The 14,623-nt window shown below is 42.3% G+C and overlaps 1 protein-coding gene across 2 annotated transcripts in view; it reads right to left on the bottom strand.

Annotated features, from left to right (window-relative positions):
* The window catches only part of ASH2L (ASH2 like, histone lysine methyltransferase complex subunit), a 28,198-nt gene extending 14,186 nt beyond the window's left edge, over positions 1–14,012 (bottom strand). Inside the window, exons 1-9 of one of the 2 annotated variants that reach the window (XM_040643261.1) lie at positions 13,785–14,012; positions 13,062–13,128; positions 12,804–12,955; positions 9,389–9,477; positions 9,028–9,122; positions 4,879–4,974; positions 4,147–4,242; positions 2,657–2,732; positions 388–481 (exon numbers count right to left, since the gene is read on the bottom strand). In XM_040643261.1, the coding sequence (XP_040499195.1) occupies positions 388–481; positions 2,657–2,732; positions 4,147–4,242; positions 4,879–4,974; positions 9,028–9,122; positions 9,389–9,477; positions 12,804–12,955; positions 13,062–13,128; positions 13,785–13,972 (953 nt within the window). In that variant the 5' untranslated portion in view covers positions 13,973–14,012. The remainder of the gene's footprint in view (positions 1–387; positions 482–2,656; positions 2,733–4,146; positions 4,243–4,878; positions 4,975–9,027; positions 9,123–9,388; positions 9,478–12,803; positions 12,956–13,061; positions 13,129–13,784) is intronic. The other variant, XM_008686596.2, reaches the window with a different exon arrangement.
* Between the last annotated feature and the right edge of the window lie 611 nt (positions 14,013–14,623).

Raw genomic sequence — 14,623 nt, forward strand, 5'->3', positions numbered from 1 at the left:
TCTAAGTAAGAAAAGACCAGGATTTCCTGAACAAGCAAAGGGAAGAGGCATGAGGTGAGAGGCACAAAGACGACATGTAGGCGCTCAAGTTCAATACTGGGTCCCCTCTCCCTCTCCTCCACCTAGCCTTTCTCAAGATGTCTTAACAGAACTTTACTCCCACAGGACTGCCACCCGGGGGGCTGTTTTCAGAAATCTGTAAAACAGGATTCCTCGATCGGGATTATTTGACCCCTCAAAGTGCTCAAGATTTGAGAAAAATGGACAGGCTTTTTAATCTCAGACACCTGAGCTGGTGAAGAGTACAGCTCTTTTCCCTCTGATGGACCGTGCCAGCACCAAAGAATGGTCTAGCAGTGGTGAGTGGGAGTGGGTTGTTCTGCCCACCTCCGGGCCTTCTTGGTGGTCCCTGTGGTCCCTCCGTCCTGCTGCTTGCGCTTGGCTCCTCTTCCTTTCCCACTGCTTCCAGCTGCGATTCCCCCTTTGAAGAGAAGGCAGACCACTTTCAGTGAGCTGTGATAGAAGCTTCACGTGGATATGGAAATTCCCCGGGGACTAACACTCCCGACGTGCATTTGTGTAACACCACACACAGGAGGGTTTCCTTCCTGAGAGCATACTGGATTTCACCCTGCTTCTGAGAGTCTGCTGAGTGTCTCACAGCTCAGAACGCGGGGTTCTGGCAGTAAGCTCAGAGGAACCTAGCACTAATGACGCCTGTGTTACCTTCTCAACCTTCCTTTCCTAAGGAACTGCAATGACTCCTAACACTTTCTGAGGATGTGACACAAATGCATTTTCACTCATTCAGATTCCAAATACCCACATCTAAAAACAATCGCAAGGGTATTTTTTTTCCACCCAAATCAATACAAACATCCACAAAGAATATCCTCGCTGTAAGTAGATGTTCACTCGCTTGAACTACGCATGATATAGTTCATAACATAATAACGGCACAATATCTGCTAAAGCACTTCACTTGAAGACCCAACAAGACAAAGATACATAAAACATAGAAAACAGAAACGGAAATACTAAAAAGGTGTTTCTCTCCAGTGCTACTAGGTATCCACTCTGGTTGTGCATTCAATTTAGTAGGCAAGTTTTACAATTACGAAGATCGTGCCAATGCATAAAATTCAGGTTAGACTAACCTGGCTTGTGGAATGAAGAGCAAGTATCAATCGACAATTTACTTCAGTTAAACAAAAAATAATTTAGCTACATACTAAGGCCACAAGGGATACTACCTAGTGATTTCTGAAACAGGTACTTTAAATTTTTGTCCAGTTCCGTCTTTCCTCTCAATTTGTTTTTCCATCCGCCAGAAAGTGTCCCTGAACTGCAGGAAAACACCTTTATGGAAACAACTCCATAGAGTACTGTATTATAATTTGGGGCAAGCTTGGAAATTATCAGTTCTGCTGCAATGGAAAGGATCAAGACACTGAGAGCAGGTCATATTCTGCACATACAGGACCAGATTTATGCAGAACTACCTTTTAGGAACATACCAGGTATCAGTCCTATTTTTCATAAAAAGGTTTAATGCTCAACTGTTGTAACATCCGTTATCTCTAGTTTGAATTACCTAAAAAAATTATTAATTTTTCGTTGTATTTTAATTAATTTAAGAGAGAAGTTTTAGATTTCCCTGGAATAAAGCAATCCTAAGGAGACCGCTGGCCATGTTAGGCAGAATATGACAACGTATAAGCTTTTAATTACTAACATTCAACTGGAACTACTGTTTCATATCAAGTGCTATTGCCACCATTTTCACGATGCTTTAGATTTTTAATTTAGTTTTAGCTTCTACCACAACTCAGCAAAAAGCATTTTCCAAACCACATAATACTTAAGTCTGAGAGGCTGAAAGAAGACAGAGGAGGAATTCACCTCCAAAAGAGGCTCCACCTGTAAGAACAGAAGTGGCACCATGTATTTGTCAAATTTTAACAATTAAGACGGGAAAAAATGGTGTAAAAAGATAAACAATACACTTAGCTATTTCCAACCCCTCTTAGAATATTAGTAACAGTAGAAATGATTACATATTTAAGATGCTACCACTCTGAAGGACAAGTTAATGACACCATGTGTTAGATGAATAGCTAGGCTACCTCCCAGCTACCCCAACTTTCATTAGATTACCATTAGTACTGAAGGCCATTCCTGTCATTAGGTGGGTTACTGAGAGAAAAACATCTATAGCGGGTGGTCAGTAGAGATTGCTGTCATGGGAATAAGCTAAAGTTTCAGGGCAAGAAAAATTAGAAGACCAGCACAGAAACTTTGTTAAATAACAGCTGAATTGGAAGAGCAGAGAGCAACTGAATCTACAGTAAGTGTTAGTGATGAGGAAACATATACAGACAGGGAGTCTAAGATAAACACAGCAAATCTGACCTTAAACCTGTACCTTGTTTTATGCTCAATCTGTTTCACTTGAGACCAAACTGTGGTGTAAAGGGACAAAAATTTCTCCACTACCATCTGTCAAATCTTTACCTAGCTTCCAAAAACCGAGTTCTGGACTTTAAAGCCTCTGTAAATATCCAGTTGAGAGTCGACCCAAAGGATGCCCACGTCTAGGCATATCTGGATTCAATAGCTTACAGATATTTCATCAAGGAGACATTTAAACACTTACCATTTAGATTCCCACTTGTAGACACAGCACTGCTTTGTTTTTGGTTGTCATAAGCAGGACCAATGTTACTAAGATCCTAGAGGGAAAAATACATTCAATTGTAAAGGAAGGCTATATCATCAAAGCACTCTGGCAATGCTCAAAAAACCAAGAAATTCTTGAATCAAACCTGACAACTCTAAGGAGTCTGAAATTTACAGGGTCCCAAACTTGGATGCTTCCGAGATCAGCAAGTAACATGTGTGAGGCGGGCCAAGTGTAAGGATCAAAGTCATTAAGAACGAATTGGGGGTGGGGTGGTGGAGGGGGCAATGGCAAACAGGAGTGCCTAAGCCCCATTTTCTCAGCTCCCTGTGGGAATTCAGGCCCATTGTAATCAGATCCTCTCATTTTAGAAAAGAAGACAGAAATCTGAATTCCTAAAACCGGCACATTAAGTTAACAAATGGTTGACTCATCTACCCTAAGAGAACTCTGGCTAACCTGATTATTTATGAACCCGTTCTGCAAAAGCGGACTGACCAAGGACAAGACTAGCTAAGACTGGAACAAACAGGGAATTCTGGCAACTTCCCAGAAGGGACCAAGAGTAAACAAAAGTAACCTCTGTAAGGATACACCCCCCAGAAACCCCTCGCCCCCCGACTCCATCATCCTTATGCTGCCATTTTTTGAGCACGTGTCCCATAAAGAGGCTTGATTCCTGAATGCACAGGCCCAGAAAGGAGGACACCTCCTTTTGTCCCTACATGCAATCAGCATATTCCATTCAACCTACATACCACCCCATGACATCCTGTCTCCTTACAGTTAAATATACCCAACCCCTATCCTTTGAGAGGGTGGATTTGAGAAATTTTCTCCCGTCTCCTTGCGTCTCCTTGCTTGGAACGCTGCAATAAAACCCCTTTGCTCTGCTACAAAACTGGTGTCAGTGTTTGGCTTACTGTGCACCACTGGGCAATGGACCCTTGTACAGTAACATCTCTATGCGAAACCTTCAATTTTCAGTGCAGGCAGATCAAACATTTTAAGGCACAGCTCAAAGATTTGGCCTCCTGACACGCCAAATGTAACTCCTGCCATTGAAAAAAGAGCGGAAATTTTCTTTTTCCTCACGTTATGCTGGATACACAACACAAATTCTAATTCACAACAAATTTTTCTTCATTATAAGAAATGTTTTTAAGAGTAAACTTGGAGACGGAAAGAAAATTAGAAATAACTTGGAACGGCCTATTTATAAGGGAGGAAATTAAAGTTAAAAAAGATTAAAAGGATATGCATAAAGTTATAACATTAAAGGTAAGAGCCAGAACTAAAACGCTAGTCTCCTGGCTTAAGCCGTGGGCTCTTTCTTTCCACACAGAGCAATACCGGTTTACTCGGAGCGCACCATGTTCAGAAGCCTGTGATGGCAGTGGCAACTAGACAAATGTTAACAAAACCTAACTCTCGGTCTCCAAATCAAACGGGACAGTACAAAGTACCTGATCCAGAAGTCCAAATTTGGGGTAATCTTCTTCTGGGTCCTTACTCCCGGGATCGGGATGTTCCTTTACTAAGAATACATCTCTTTCTTTACTCTAAAAGAAAGCAGTATTTCAGTGTTACCGGACATTTTATACTTCAAAGTAGTACTGAACGGATGATCAACCAGCAACTCCAATTCCTAAGTGTAATCTCCCAAAATGATAGTATTGCTTTTCCCTCTGATTAGAAAATTCATACATGACCATCCAAAAATTCAAACAGAGAAACTTGAAAAAATGAGAGCCAAAGTCCTTCAGAATCCTCACCTATCCCTCCACCTCACAGAGATAAGCACTGTTAACAGCTTGCTGTTGGCTTCTCCCCAGGTGCTCTCTTTAATTCTAAGGACAATAATGTTTAGAACAGTGTTATTTGTTTTTGTTTTTAAAGCAAAGAAAAAAATAGTCTGCAATGTCAATATAAAATTATACTTGCAAAAGTACAGTGGACAAAGGTTTCAGTGTCGTGTATAAAACAACCAGGGTGATATTCACTTTAGACACAACTTTGTGACTATGTGAAACCTGTTAAAATTTACAATTAGCAATACCTCACTCTCCAAGATTTAAAACTAAGTTGTTCTCATTTTCTTAGTCGTCACATTATTTTAGTCAGACTAAAACAAATTTAATTCTTACAAAGAACACTGACTTTCGAAATGTCGAGTCCAATCATTTCAGTCTACTCACCATCGTTTTAACAATGTTATTTGGCCAAGTCATTTTCCCAGGTCTCTGTCTGGTCGTCATGCACTCCCAGTATTTATCAATAAATGGTATGATATCCTAATTTTTAAAACAAAATATATTAAGATTTCTACAGTTGCTTTCAAAGTTATACTCACAAAAAAGGAAAGAAAACTGCAGCATTTTCAAAGACCTTGTCAGAATTGAGAGAAAAATCCATGTTTAGTCTTTTCATGATTAAGCAAATACATAACTGCATGCAAACAACACATAGATTGTGAGGAATTTCAAATAAGTATATACAAATCTTAGCGAGAGAGGGCTTACAATCCAGTTGGAGGAAGAGATCCACCCCATTCTCCCATTCTCTTGGGTGCCATTTGGACAACAACCCGCAATCATTCTCTCTCCAGAGTTCTAGTTTCTACCTGCTTCCGACATCCCTATGTGGACACCCCACAGGCACCTCAAACTTCTTGTAAGAAAATTACCCTTTGGGGGGCACCTGGGTGGCTCAGTTGGTTAAGTTTCCGACTCTTGGTTCCGGCTCAGGTCATGATCACAGGGCCATGAGATGTAGCCCCGCATCCAGCTCCAGTTTCTCTCTCTCCCTCCTCCTCTGCACTTCACCCCCACCCTCTAAAAACACAATGCAACACAACAAAAACTAAACTTTGTATCCTACCTCACAAATCTGCTCTGCTGATTTCTATCCTTGCTCCTAATGCTCAGAATCACCCATGAGTCACCTAGTACCACAAGCTAGAAACCATGGGGTCATCTTTGATTCTTCTCTTGTGTACGACTTTCACATCTAAACCAACACCAAATTAATTTTTTTTTATTTTTTTTAAAGATTTTATTTATTTATTTGACAGAGATAGAGAAGCCAGCAAGAGAGGGAACACAAGCAGGAGGAGTGGGAGAGGAAGAAGCAGGCTCATAGCAGAGGAGCCCGATGTGGGGCTCGATCCCATAACGCCAGGATCACGCCCTGAGCCGAAGGCGGACGCTTAACCGCTGTGCCACCCAGGCGCCCCCCAAATTAATTTTTAGATTTCAGAAATTTCTCACCCATCAGGCCTCCTTTCTATCCCCACTGCTTTGATTGTGGTCCTCGCCAGTTCTTGCTGGTGTAACTAAAAAAATATCTGAGCTTGATCTTCTGACACCGACCTTCCCCCATTCTCACCATTCTTCCAAAGTCCACCAGAGTCAGAGTCTACCACTAATGCCTTCCTCTAGTCATTTCCATGAAAACCAAATCTCTACCAAAAGGAACCAGGGTTGGGGCGCCTGGCTGGCTCAGTTGGTGGAGTGTGTGGCTCTTGATCTTGGGATTATAAATTTGAGCCCCACGCTGGGTGCAAAGATTACTTAAAAACAGTATCTTTAAAATAAATAAACAATAAAATAAAAGGAACCGGGGTTGAATCAGGGAAAGTAGAAAGGAAGTCTGGAATATTCTGTTGTTCCGGAAAGTAAGGAAGAGTTCAAAAACTGATAGGGACACCACAAAGGATCAGGAGTCAGCCTAAATGGGGCTACACTGGTCAAATCTGAGTACCAGAAATCAGAAATCCAGTAACAGACTATAAAAATCCACAAATCTGAGGTGATACTTAAAGTGGGGGGAAAAAAAAAAAAAGGAATGGACCAAAAGGAAAACCCCCTTTTACAGAACTACAAGCAAGAAATGTATTCTTTTTCACAATGACCACTCTATGAACTGATTCAGGCTAGGATAATCAGTAGTTGCTAAAACCACTGCTTGAAAGGGTTTGAACAAGACAGTCACACAATCTCAATACATCATCACACAGACTGCTTAATAATTACAAAAAGAAAAATGTCCCTTTACAATGGAGAAATCTGGTGATACCTCTGCTTTACCCAAGCAATCAAATTTAGGACTACTAATAATAAAACGAACCAATATTTCTGCTTCCTGATGTGATACAAGGAAAAATATACACTATCTACATAATATTCTTGCCAAAAATGTTTAACCTGAGAGGCATCTGGGTGGCTCAGTCGGTTAAGCATCCACCTCTTGATTTTGGCTCAGGTCATGATCTCCGGGTTGTGAGATCAAGCCCCACATCAGGCTCTGCACTGGGTGTGGAGTCCGCGGGAGATTCTCTCTCTCCCTCTCCCGCTGCCGCTCCCCTCTCCTCTCCTCCCTCTCTAGAAAAGAGTTTAACCTGAGCTCAATCATGAGGAAACAATCGGATAAATGCCAGTTGAGGAGCATCACGCCAAGCAACTCTGTAGGCTCCTCAAATTTTAATGTCATAGCAGATGCGGTGCCCGGCTGGCTCAGTCGGAGGAGCAAGCAACTTTTTATTTTTTTAAAGATTTATTTATTTATTTATTCGACAGAGAGAGACAGCCAGTGAGAGAGGGAACACAAGCAGGGGGAGTGGGAGAGGAAGAAGCAGGCTCATAGAGGAAGAGCCTGATGTGGGGCTCGATCCCAGAACGCCGGGATCAGGCCCTGAGCCGAAGGCAGACGCTTAACCGCTGTGCCACCCAGGCGCCCCAGGAGCAAGCAACTTTTAACTCGGAGCCGTGAGCTGGAGCCCCACACAGGGTGTAGAGATTACTTAAATAAATAAATAAACTTTGGAAATAAATAAACAAACAAACAAATGTATGCCAGAGCAGACCAAAAGAAAAAAAAAGAAAAAAACAACGACAACAAACAAAAAAAACCAAAGTAAAATAAATTCAGGAACTGTTTTAAAGACAAACAAGACATTACAGGGACACCTGGCTGGCTCTGTGGGTAGAGCATGGGCCTCTTGATCTCAGGGTTGTGAGTTCCAGCCCCATGCGGGGCGTGGAGCCCTACTTAAAAAAAAAAAAGAAAGGGAGAGAGACAGACAGACACACACACATTACAACTAAATGTAATGTGTGATCCTTGCCTGGATCCTGGACGGAGGAAAAAGCTATGAAGGATATTAAGAATAACAGTGAGAAAATATAATTATATACTTTATATAAAAAATAAAAACTGCATATATTAGACAGCAGTATTACATCAACATTAAATTTTCTGAGTATGATCGGTGTACTGCGCTTATGAGAGAATACCGGGTGTAGTGTTCAATTTAGTCTCATACAGCTCAGGGAGAAAATATAGACACTGGGCGATAAAGCACATGCAATAAAATATTAACAACCTGCAAATCTAGGTAAAGAATAAACAGCTGTTCACTGTACTACATGAATTTTTCTGTATGTTTGAAAAATTCAAAATAATAATTTGGGGGAAAAAGTATGAAAAAACCCAAATCTAATCACAGCACACCTCTAATGCAGGAATAAAAAGAAGGTGAGGGGGCTGTCTGCTGACTACTCCACCTGCAGGATTAAGTCCTAACTTCTATTCAGTAGAAAATCCCTTGCAGGTCTCATCCCAACTATATTGGTCTCACCAGACATCCTATACCAGTGTCTTTCAAACTGTAGACCTCAATCTATCAGTAGGTTATGAAATCAATTTTGTAGGTCAAAACTAGCACTGATTGAGAACAGAAAATAACAGAGTACAGAGGGAAAGGACTGGAGGGTAAGCACTGTTTGGTGAAATTTTTGTTTCAGTTTTAAATGCAAGTAGGTAGGTATAAATGTACACTAGGCACAATGTAAACTCCACTGTTCCAAAATTTACTTAATTTTCTTACCATGAATCACAGTAGGAAAGACTCATGGATGGGCTAATCATCTAATTTTGATTCCTGACTTTGGTCGTGTGGTTTTGCAGTTTAGTAATAAAGGATAAATTGTTTAAACTCACCCCCTTCCCTCTGACAAAATCTGTTAATAACCATCTATAAAAATAGCTAAACTGAGCTGAGAAGATTCACCTCAAGATCTGATTATTAATTGTGGGACAGAGAGTTGTTTGCTTCTATAAAGCCAACCAAAACTACTTTTAAGAATTCACCCAACTAATAGCCAACTGACATACTGTGCACATACTACCAAGTTAGTAAATCACATGAAATAAGTAACACATAACCACTGACTCTACAGTCACATAGTCATAAAAACTGGGGGGAAAGTACTTCTTGGTAAAAAGTATATTTAAAAGTTCCACCTGATTCTTTGGCATAATTGCAATTACATTAATTTCTTCTCTACCTTATCTTTGGAGAACATGGTTTTCGGATGTTCATCCTGTGTTCGGGACTGCCATGTTAGGTTGGCCAAAGCACTAAGGCACATTTCCTTCAAGTCTAGCAAAAACAAAAAGAAAAAGTTACCTATAGTATTATATCCCTATCAGCAAAAGAATATTCAACTAGGTGGTCCGCAAACTAACAATTACAGGAGTTAAAAGTACAGTCATTGATCTGAAATGGACAACAGCCATTATTCGGAGCTAAACCTGAACTTCTACCAGCTACCAGGCAGAGGTTTCCTGATTCTGCTGCGTCCAAATTCCTTTTCTTTTGCAGCTAACCAGAAGACAATTTTGCAGCACTTCATAGTTTGTTCTTACTTGCTTGCTTCCGGAGAAAATAGGTATTCCCACTATGATGGCACACATTGCAGTGAAAACTATAGTTGGTCATGAAAGGTAGACAGGATCTGCAGAACAGCCAGATTAAACAATTAGTGAACTTATCATTTCTTTCCTTTTCTTTTTTTAAAAAGATTTTATTTATTTATTAGTCAGAGAGAGAGAGAAAGCTCGAGCAGCAGGGGGTTCGGCAGGCAGAGGGAAAAGCAGGCTCTTCACTGAGCAAGGAGACCAATGCAGGATTAGATCACAGGACCCTGGGAGCTGAAGGTAGACGCTTAACCGACTGAGCCACGCAGGTGTCCCTACCTGGATTTTTCTGGTACAAAAATTTAATAAGACATTATCTACCGTGGTAGATAATTCAGCATCAGGAAGGTTCTCACTGGGACCTTGTCCAAGTTAGTTTACTGTAATATTTGAGCACCTAAAGAGTATGCTAGGCCAGTTGTGGAAGAAGACAAAGCAGTCTCTTTAAATATCTTTATATTTAAATATTTGAATGTAAATTATGTCTAAATAGAAACAGCTTTATAAATGTCTGTACATAAATTATATTTAAATAGTTAACTATTTCTTTAAAGTGCCAATAACACCGTTGGAAAGGGCAGGCAGAAACTTTGACAAGATTAATTAAACATGTAAATAACTGTGGTGCCTGGGTGGCTCAGCAGGCTGGGTGTCCAACGCTTGATTTTGGCTCAGGTTATGATCTCAGGGTCAGGAAATCAAGCCCTGCGTTGGGTTCCAAGCTGAGCACAGAGTCTGCTGGAGATCCCTCCCCCCCATCCCCACTCTCCAATCAATCAATCAATCAATCAATCAATAAAATCTTTCAAGAAAGCACATAAATCACAAAACATTACTTGTCTCATTACCAAAGAAGTCCTACAGATGATGTAAGAGTTTTAAGGATCCAAGTAGTAACTTCACATTTAAGAGTTAGAAAAGATTTTTGGAGGACATAAGTTATGAACTGGATTTGGGAAGATGAGTTGGTTTTCTTTTCTCTAGGTGAACTATGTATAGAGATGAGAAAGGGCCAACTAGGGGCAGAGGGGCAAACTGCTGTAAACAAATCTGTCCAAGAGAGGGGATTTGTCAGCGATATGGTGAAGAAAAAAAAAGAAAAGAAAAGAAAAAAGAAGGCTCGAAAGGTAAGAAATCCAAGGAGCCAGGTAGAGTTGGATTTTTTCTGTGGGTAACGGGAACTCCTTTAAGGAGAAGTGACATGATTAGAATTCCTAGTTTCATGACAGGATGGGTCTGAAGGAAGATATTAGAAAAAACGAATGTATGTAAGGTGTTTTGGCCGTTCCAGCAGAAGGTAAAGAAGGCCTCACCTAGGGTGAATAAACAGAAAGGGCAAGACTGTACACAAGAAGAGAAAAGATTGGTAAAGCTTGGTGACTAATTGGGGTGAGGGGTGTGGAAGGGACAGGAGTTCTAACTACTAAGGGTGCTTGTATCACAAAGGTGGAATCTTCTAAAAGGGGAGTTTGGGGGCAAGAGAAGACTTGTCTGGAGGCAGAGAGAAAGATGCCAGTGGAGGGAGAGATTAAAAAAATGGTGGATACTGAGGCTGTAACTGAGGAACCAATGCATTAGAGAAGGAGGCGTGGCAGTGACTGGAAAAGTAGAGTACAGGGAGACCTTAGTCTTTCTTTTTTTTTTTTTTAAGATTTTATTTATTTATTTGACAGAGAGAGAGAGGCAGTGAGAGAGGGAACACAGGCAGGGGGAGTGGGAGAGGGAGAAGCAGGCTTCTCGCTGAGCGGGGAGCTCGATCCCAGCACGCTGGGATCATGACCTGGGCAGAAGGCAGACGCTTAACAACTGAGCCACCCAGGCGCCCCAGGGAGACCTTAGTCTTAAAAAGGGAGAAAGTAACAGAAAAATACGAGACTGGGTCAAGTCGTAAGAGAAGAAATGAAAATAAAAGCAGGTTTATCTTGGACTTGGCTGAAACTTGCTTAACGTATCCTCAAAGAGAAGTTTCCCAAGTTTGTGTCTATTGCCACCATTCAAGAAATTAAGAAACGTTCTTGTGAATGTTAAGATTGAGTTCCCTTGCCTACCTCGCTCTCGAAACCTTTCGGTTCAACAGCCCACTGTGATAAAATCACCTACAGAGAGCAAAAAGCCTCAAACTAGAGCTATGTAGGCAGTTGTTATTTAATTCAAATATAATCAGGTATTTACAGCAGCCCTTTTTCCGACCCTGCTAGCTCACTTCCTCTATCTCAGCTGTGAAAGATATCTGTCCCACCTAGTTGGGCTTTTGGTATAACTTCTGAAATTCAGGTACAAACTGGTTTCTACCAAAACTCCAAACTGTGCTTTGATTCTTCCCCAGATCACCCCAAGTTATCTCTCTGGTAAATTTCCTAGGCTCTGTCTATCCAAATAAACTCTCCTTGGCCAAAGGGGCCCGATTTTAGGTCTTATCTAAGTGACCAGCTTTGCTTCTTGTATATCCTATCTTCCCTACAGGTCCTCCTACCAAGATCAATTCTTTCTCTCAGATCCTTTAGTATTTTTTTCTTCTTTAAAGATTCTATCTTAGCTTACCAGTCACATGTTAATTAGAACATTAGCATTTCTAAAACCCACTATAACTTTTTAACTAGAAAGCATAAATTATAAAAGAAGGTATTTCTTCACAAACCCACCCAATGAAGAAGAATTTCAGAATTAATAATGGCAGCCTCAAGACAATCTAAATTTACTTGCATAATATAGACCATAAGGAATGCTACAGAGAGCAGCATACAATTATTTCCATAAACAGTGAATCAATATCGAGCACTGGCTAGCTGTTGACTGAATCCCTACAATAAAGCAAAAAGCCTTTTATTCTCAATCAATCATAAAATGATTTTGATTCATTAGAAGAGGTAAAAGATTGGAAAAATGCTGAGGCGAGAATACAGGATACTTAAAAGGAGTTAAAAGCCAAAAGGAAAAAAAGAATCGCTCAAGCATGAAAAGGCACTGGTCATCTCAAATTTTTGACAACAGGCTTTGTCTACCATAGACACCAATCCCTTCCCTAAAATCCATAACACCCAATACAACATTTAAATGATACTGTCCCATATTTGTTTATGCAGTGCTTTGTAATTGCACGGTTTTATCTCCCAACCAGATCGTAAGCTCAAAACAAGGATAATACCTATCACTGCACCTGTTAGGTCTGGGCCCTCAATAAGTAGAAAACACGCTCAGGTCATTAAAACAATTCCTGATTCAAAAGCTCCTATTCACCGAACAGTGGTCAGAAATCATATGAAATAATATGCTTTCATATTTGCCCACAAACTATTATTCAGCTGTTGAACATGTTGCGATTTATTTTACAAGGCGATTCTTACAGACTACAAAAAATACTCACGAGGTATCTATGCCAAAGGTGTCCGCTGTGAACCATTTCGTACATATCCCACACTGCAGCTCTACCTCTCCCAACTGTCGGCCATTCTCTTCATCCACTGAGCCGGCCTGAGTATCCATCACCTCTGCAGTATCCCCAGCACCTTCCTGTGTCCACAGAGCAATTAGAAAATCAAGTTAGTTGACCTAATTGTATTTCTGACTCATTTAAAAACTTAAAAACTATTTTGTCTCGCATACATCCAAAAGAAATACTCACTAGTGTATCTTTTCCATTAGAGGACTCTGTCTCCAAAGCACCACCTACATCGACTGAATTTGCATCCCTACAAGATAATGGAAGCACTCAAGTAAGAATTTTCAAGAGAAACATACCTCAAAACGCCTATTCCCAAAGAGAATGTTCAAGTCCAGCTGAACTTCACACTCCTACAACTTTTTCAACTAAGCCTGTTCGCAGCCTGGATGCCCCGGGTTAGGAAGAATATGGCCTAGACAGACGCAGGCCCGTAGGGCACAGGGAAGCCTAATCGGCTCTTACAGACAAAACTACATGGGATGGAATTGGTCCTGGGGTAGATTCGCAGGGATGCAGCTCTCCCACTCTGTTTTCAGAGGTACCGTTACTTCTTCCACTCTGGCAACGCAAAGTGGTTTCTTCTCTGGGATATTTGAGGGGTTCCTGCTATAAGAGAGAGCTACGGGCCCCCTGGTAGGATGCAAGAGCGAAAACAAGAACCTTGACTCTCACAGACCGCGAAAGGTGCGGAAAGGGGCGTAGTTTCAGACACCGTTCAGAGGGGAGGGCCAAGGGGGACGGGCCAAGCGGCAGGCGGGACTACAGTCCTGGAGGGGGCAGGGCGAGCCGTTGGCTGCAGGGCCTAGGTTCGGAGGGGGCGGGCAGGAGGACTCCCGGGAGCCGCGGGATTCCAAGAGGGTGGGCCTCCCTTCCTGGTCCTCCTCTGGCCACAGGACGTCTTACCCGCTTTCTATCTCTCCAGAACCAGGTTCCGCTGCTGGAGCAACAGATGTCCCCTCTCCAGCCGGGGCAGTTGCCACCGCTACCACCGGTTTTGTCTCCCCTTCTTCCGCCGCTGTTGCATTTGCGGCCGCTGCTGGACCGGGTCCTGCATCCACTCCGGGTCCGGGTCCGGTTCCCGCCGCCGCCATCACTGCCGCCTCCCAGAGTTCTCGCGAGAATACTATCTCCGTCTCGCGTTAGTTGCTGACTGGCTTTGTAATCTTCAAACAGTAAAGGCCCTTGGTGGGTCCTCCGTTTGCCTGAGCAACGGGCACTCCCGGCCCGCTTTAAGGTGGGGCGGGTAGGCGGAGGCGGGCGGAGTCTCGGGGTTTGGACTGCTCCGGGCTGCTCCGGGTGAAGGCGTGGGAGGCAAGAATACTAGTTGGCTTTGCTCTGGGACTTAAGTTTATTTTAGGGCTGGACACTGGAAATCACCATGCAGATGAGGCCCCTTGAGAGCGATGGGTGCCTACGGACTCTGAAAGTTGTGGTGTGCATTGCAAACATTCCTCCCCTTGAAATGCGGGAAACGTCTTTTACAAACGCTAGCTAGCACTCACTGCCCCGCGGCAGAAGCAATTCGCAGTACTGCCCTCGAGATCTGCCACTTTGAGCACGTTTTCAAGTGGCCATCTAGCCTAGACTGTATGAGTCCAGAGCCCCAGACATTCAGGCGAGGACGGAGAGGGGATGTGGAGGGAATATCCATGCGGTAGAGGTAAGCGGCAGTGTGTGTTCCGGAAGCTGCAAGCCCCTTAATACTGTAAGAGGAGGAAAATGAAGCCCGAATTAGGCAGCCG

The sequence above is a fragment of the Ursus maritimus genome, unplaced genomic scaffold, assembly GCF_017311325.1.
Source record: "Ursus maritimus isolate PB19 unplaced genomic scaffold, ASM1731132v1 scaffold_28, whole genome shotgun sequence".
Lineage (NCBI taxonomy): Eukaryota > Metazoa > Chordata > Mammalia > Carnivora > Ursidae > Ursus > Ursus maritimus.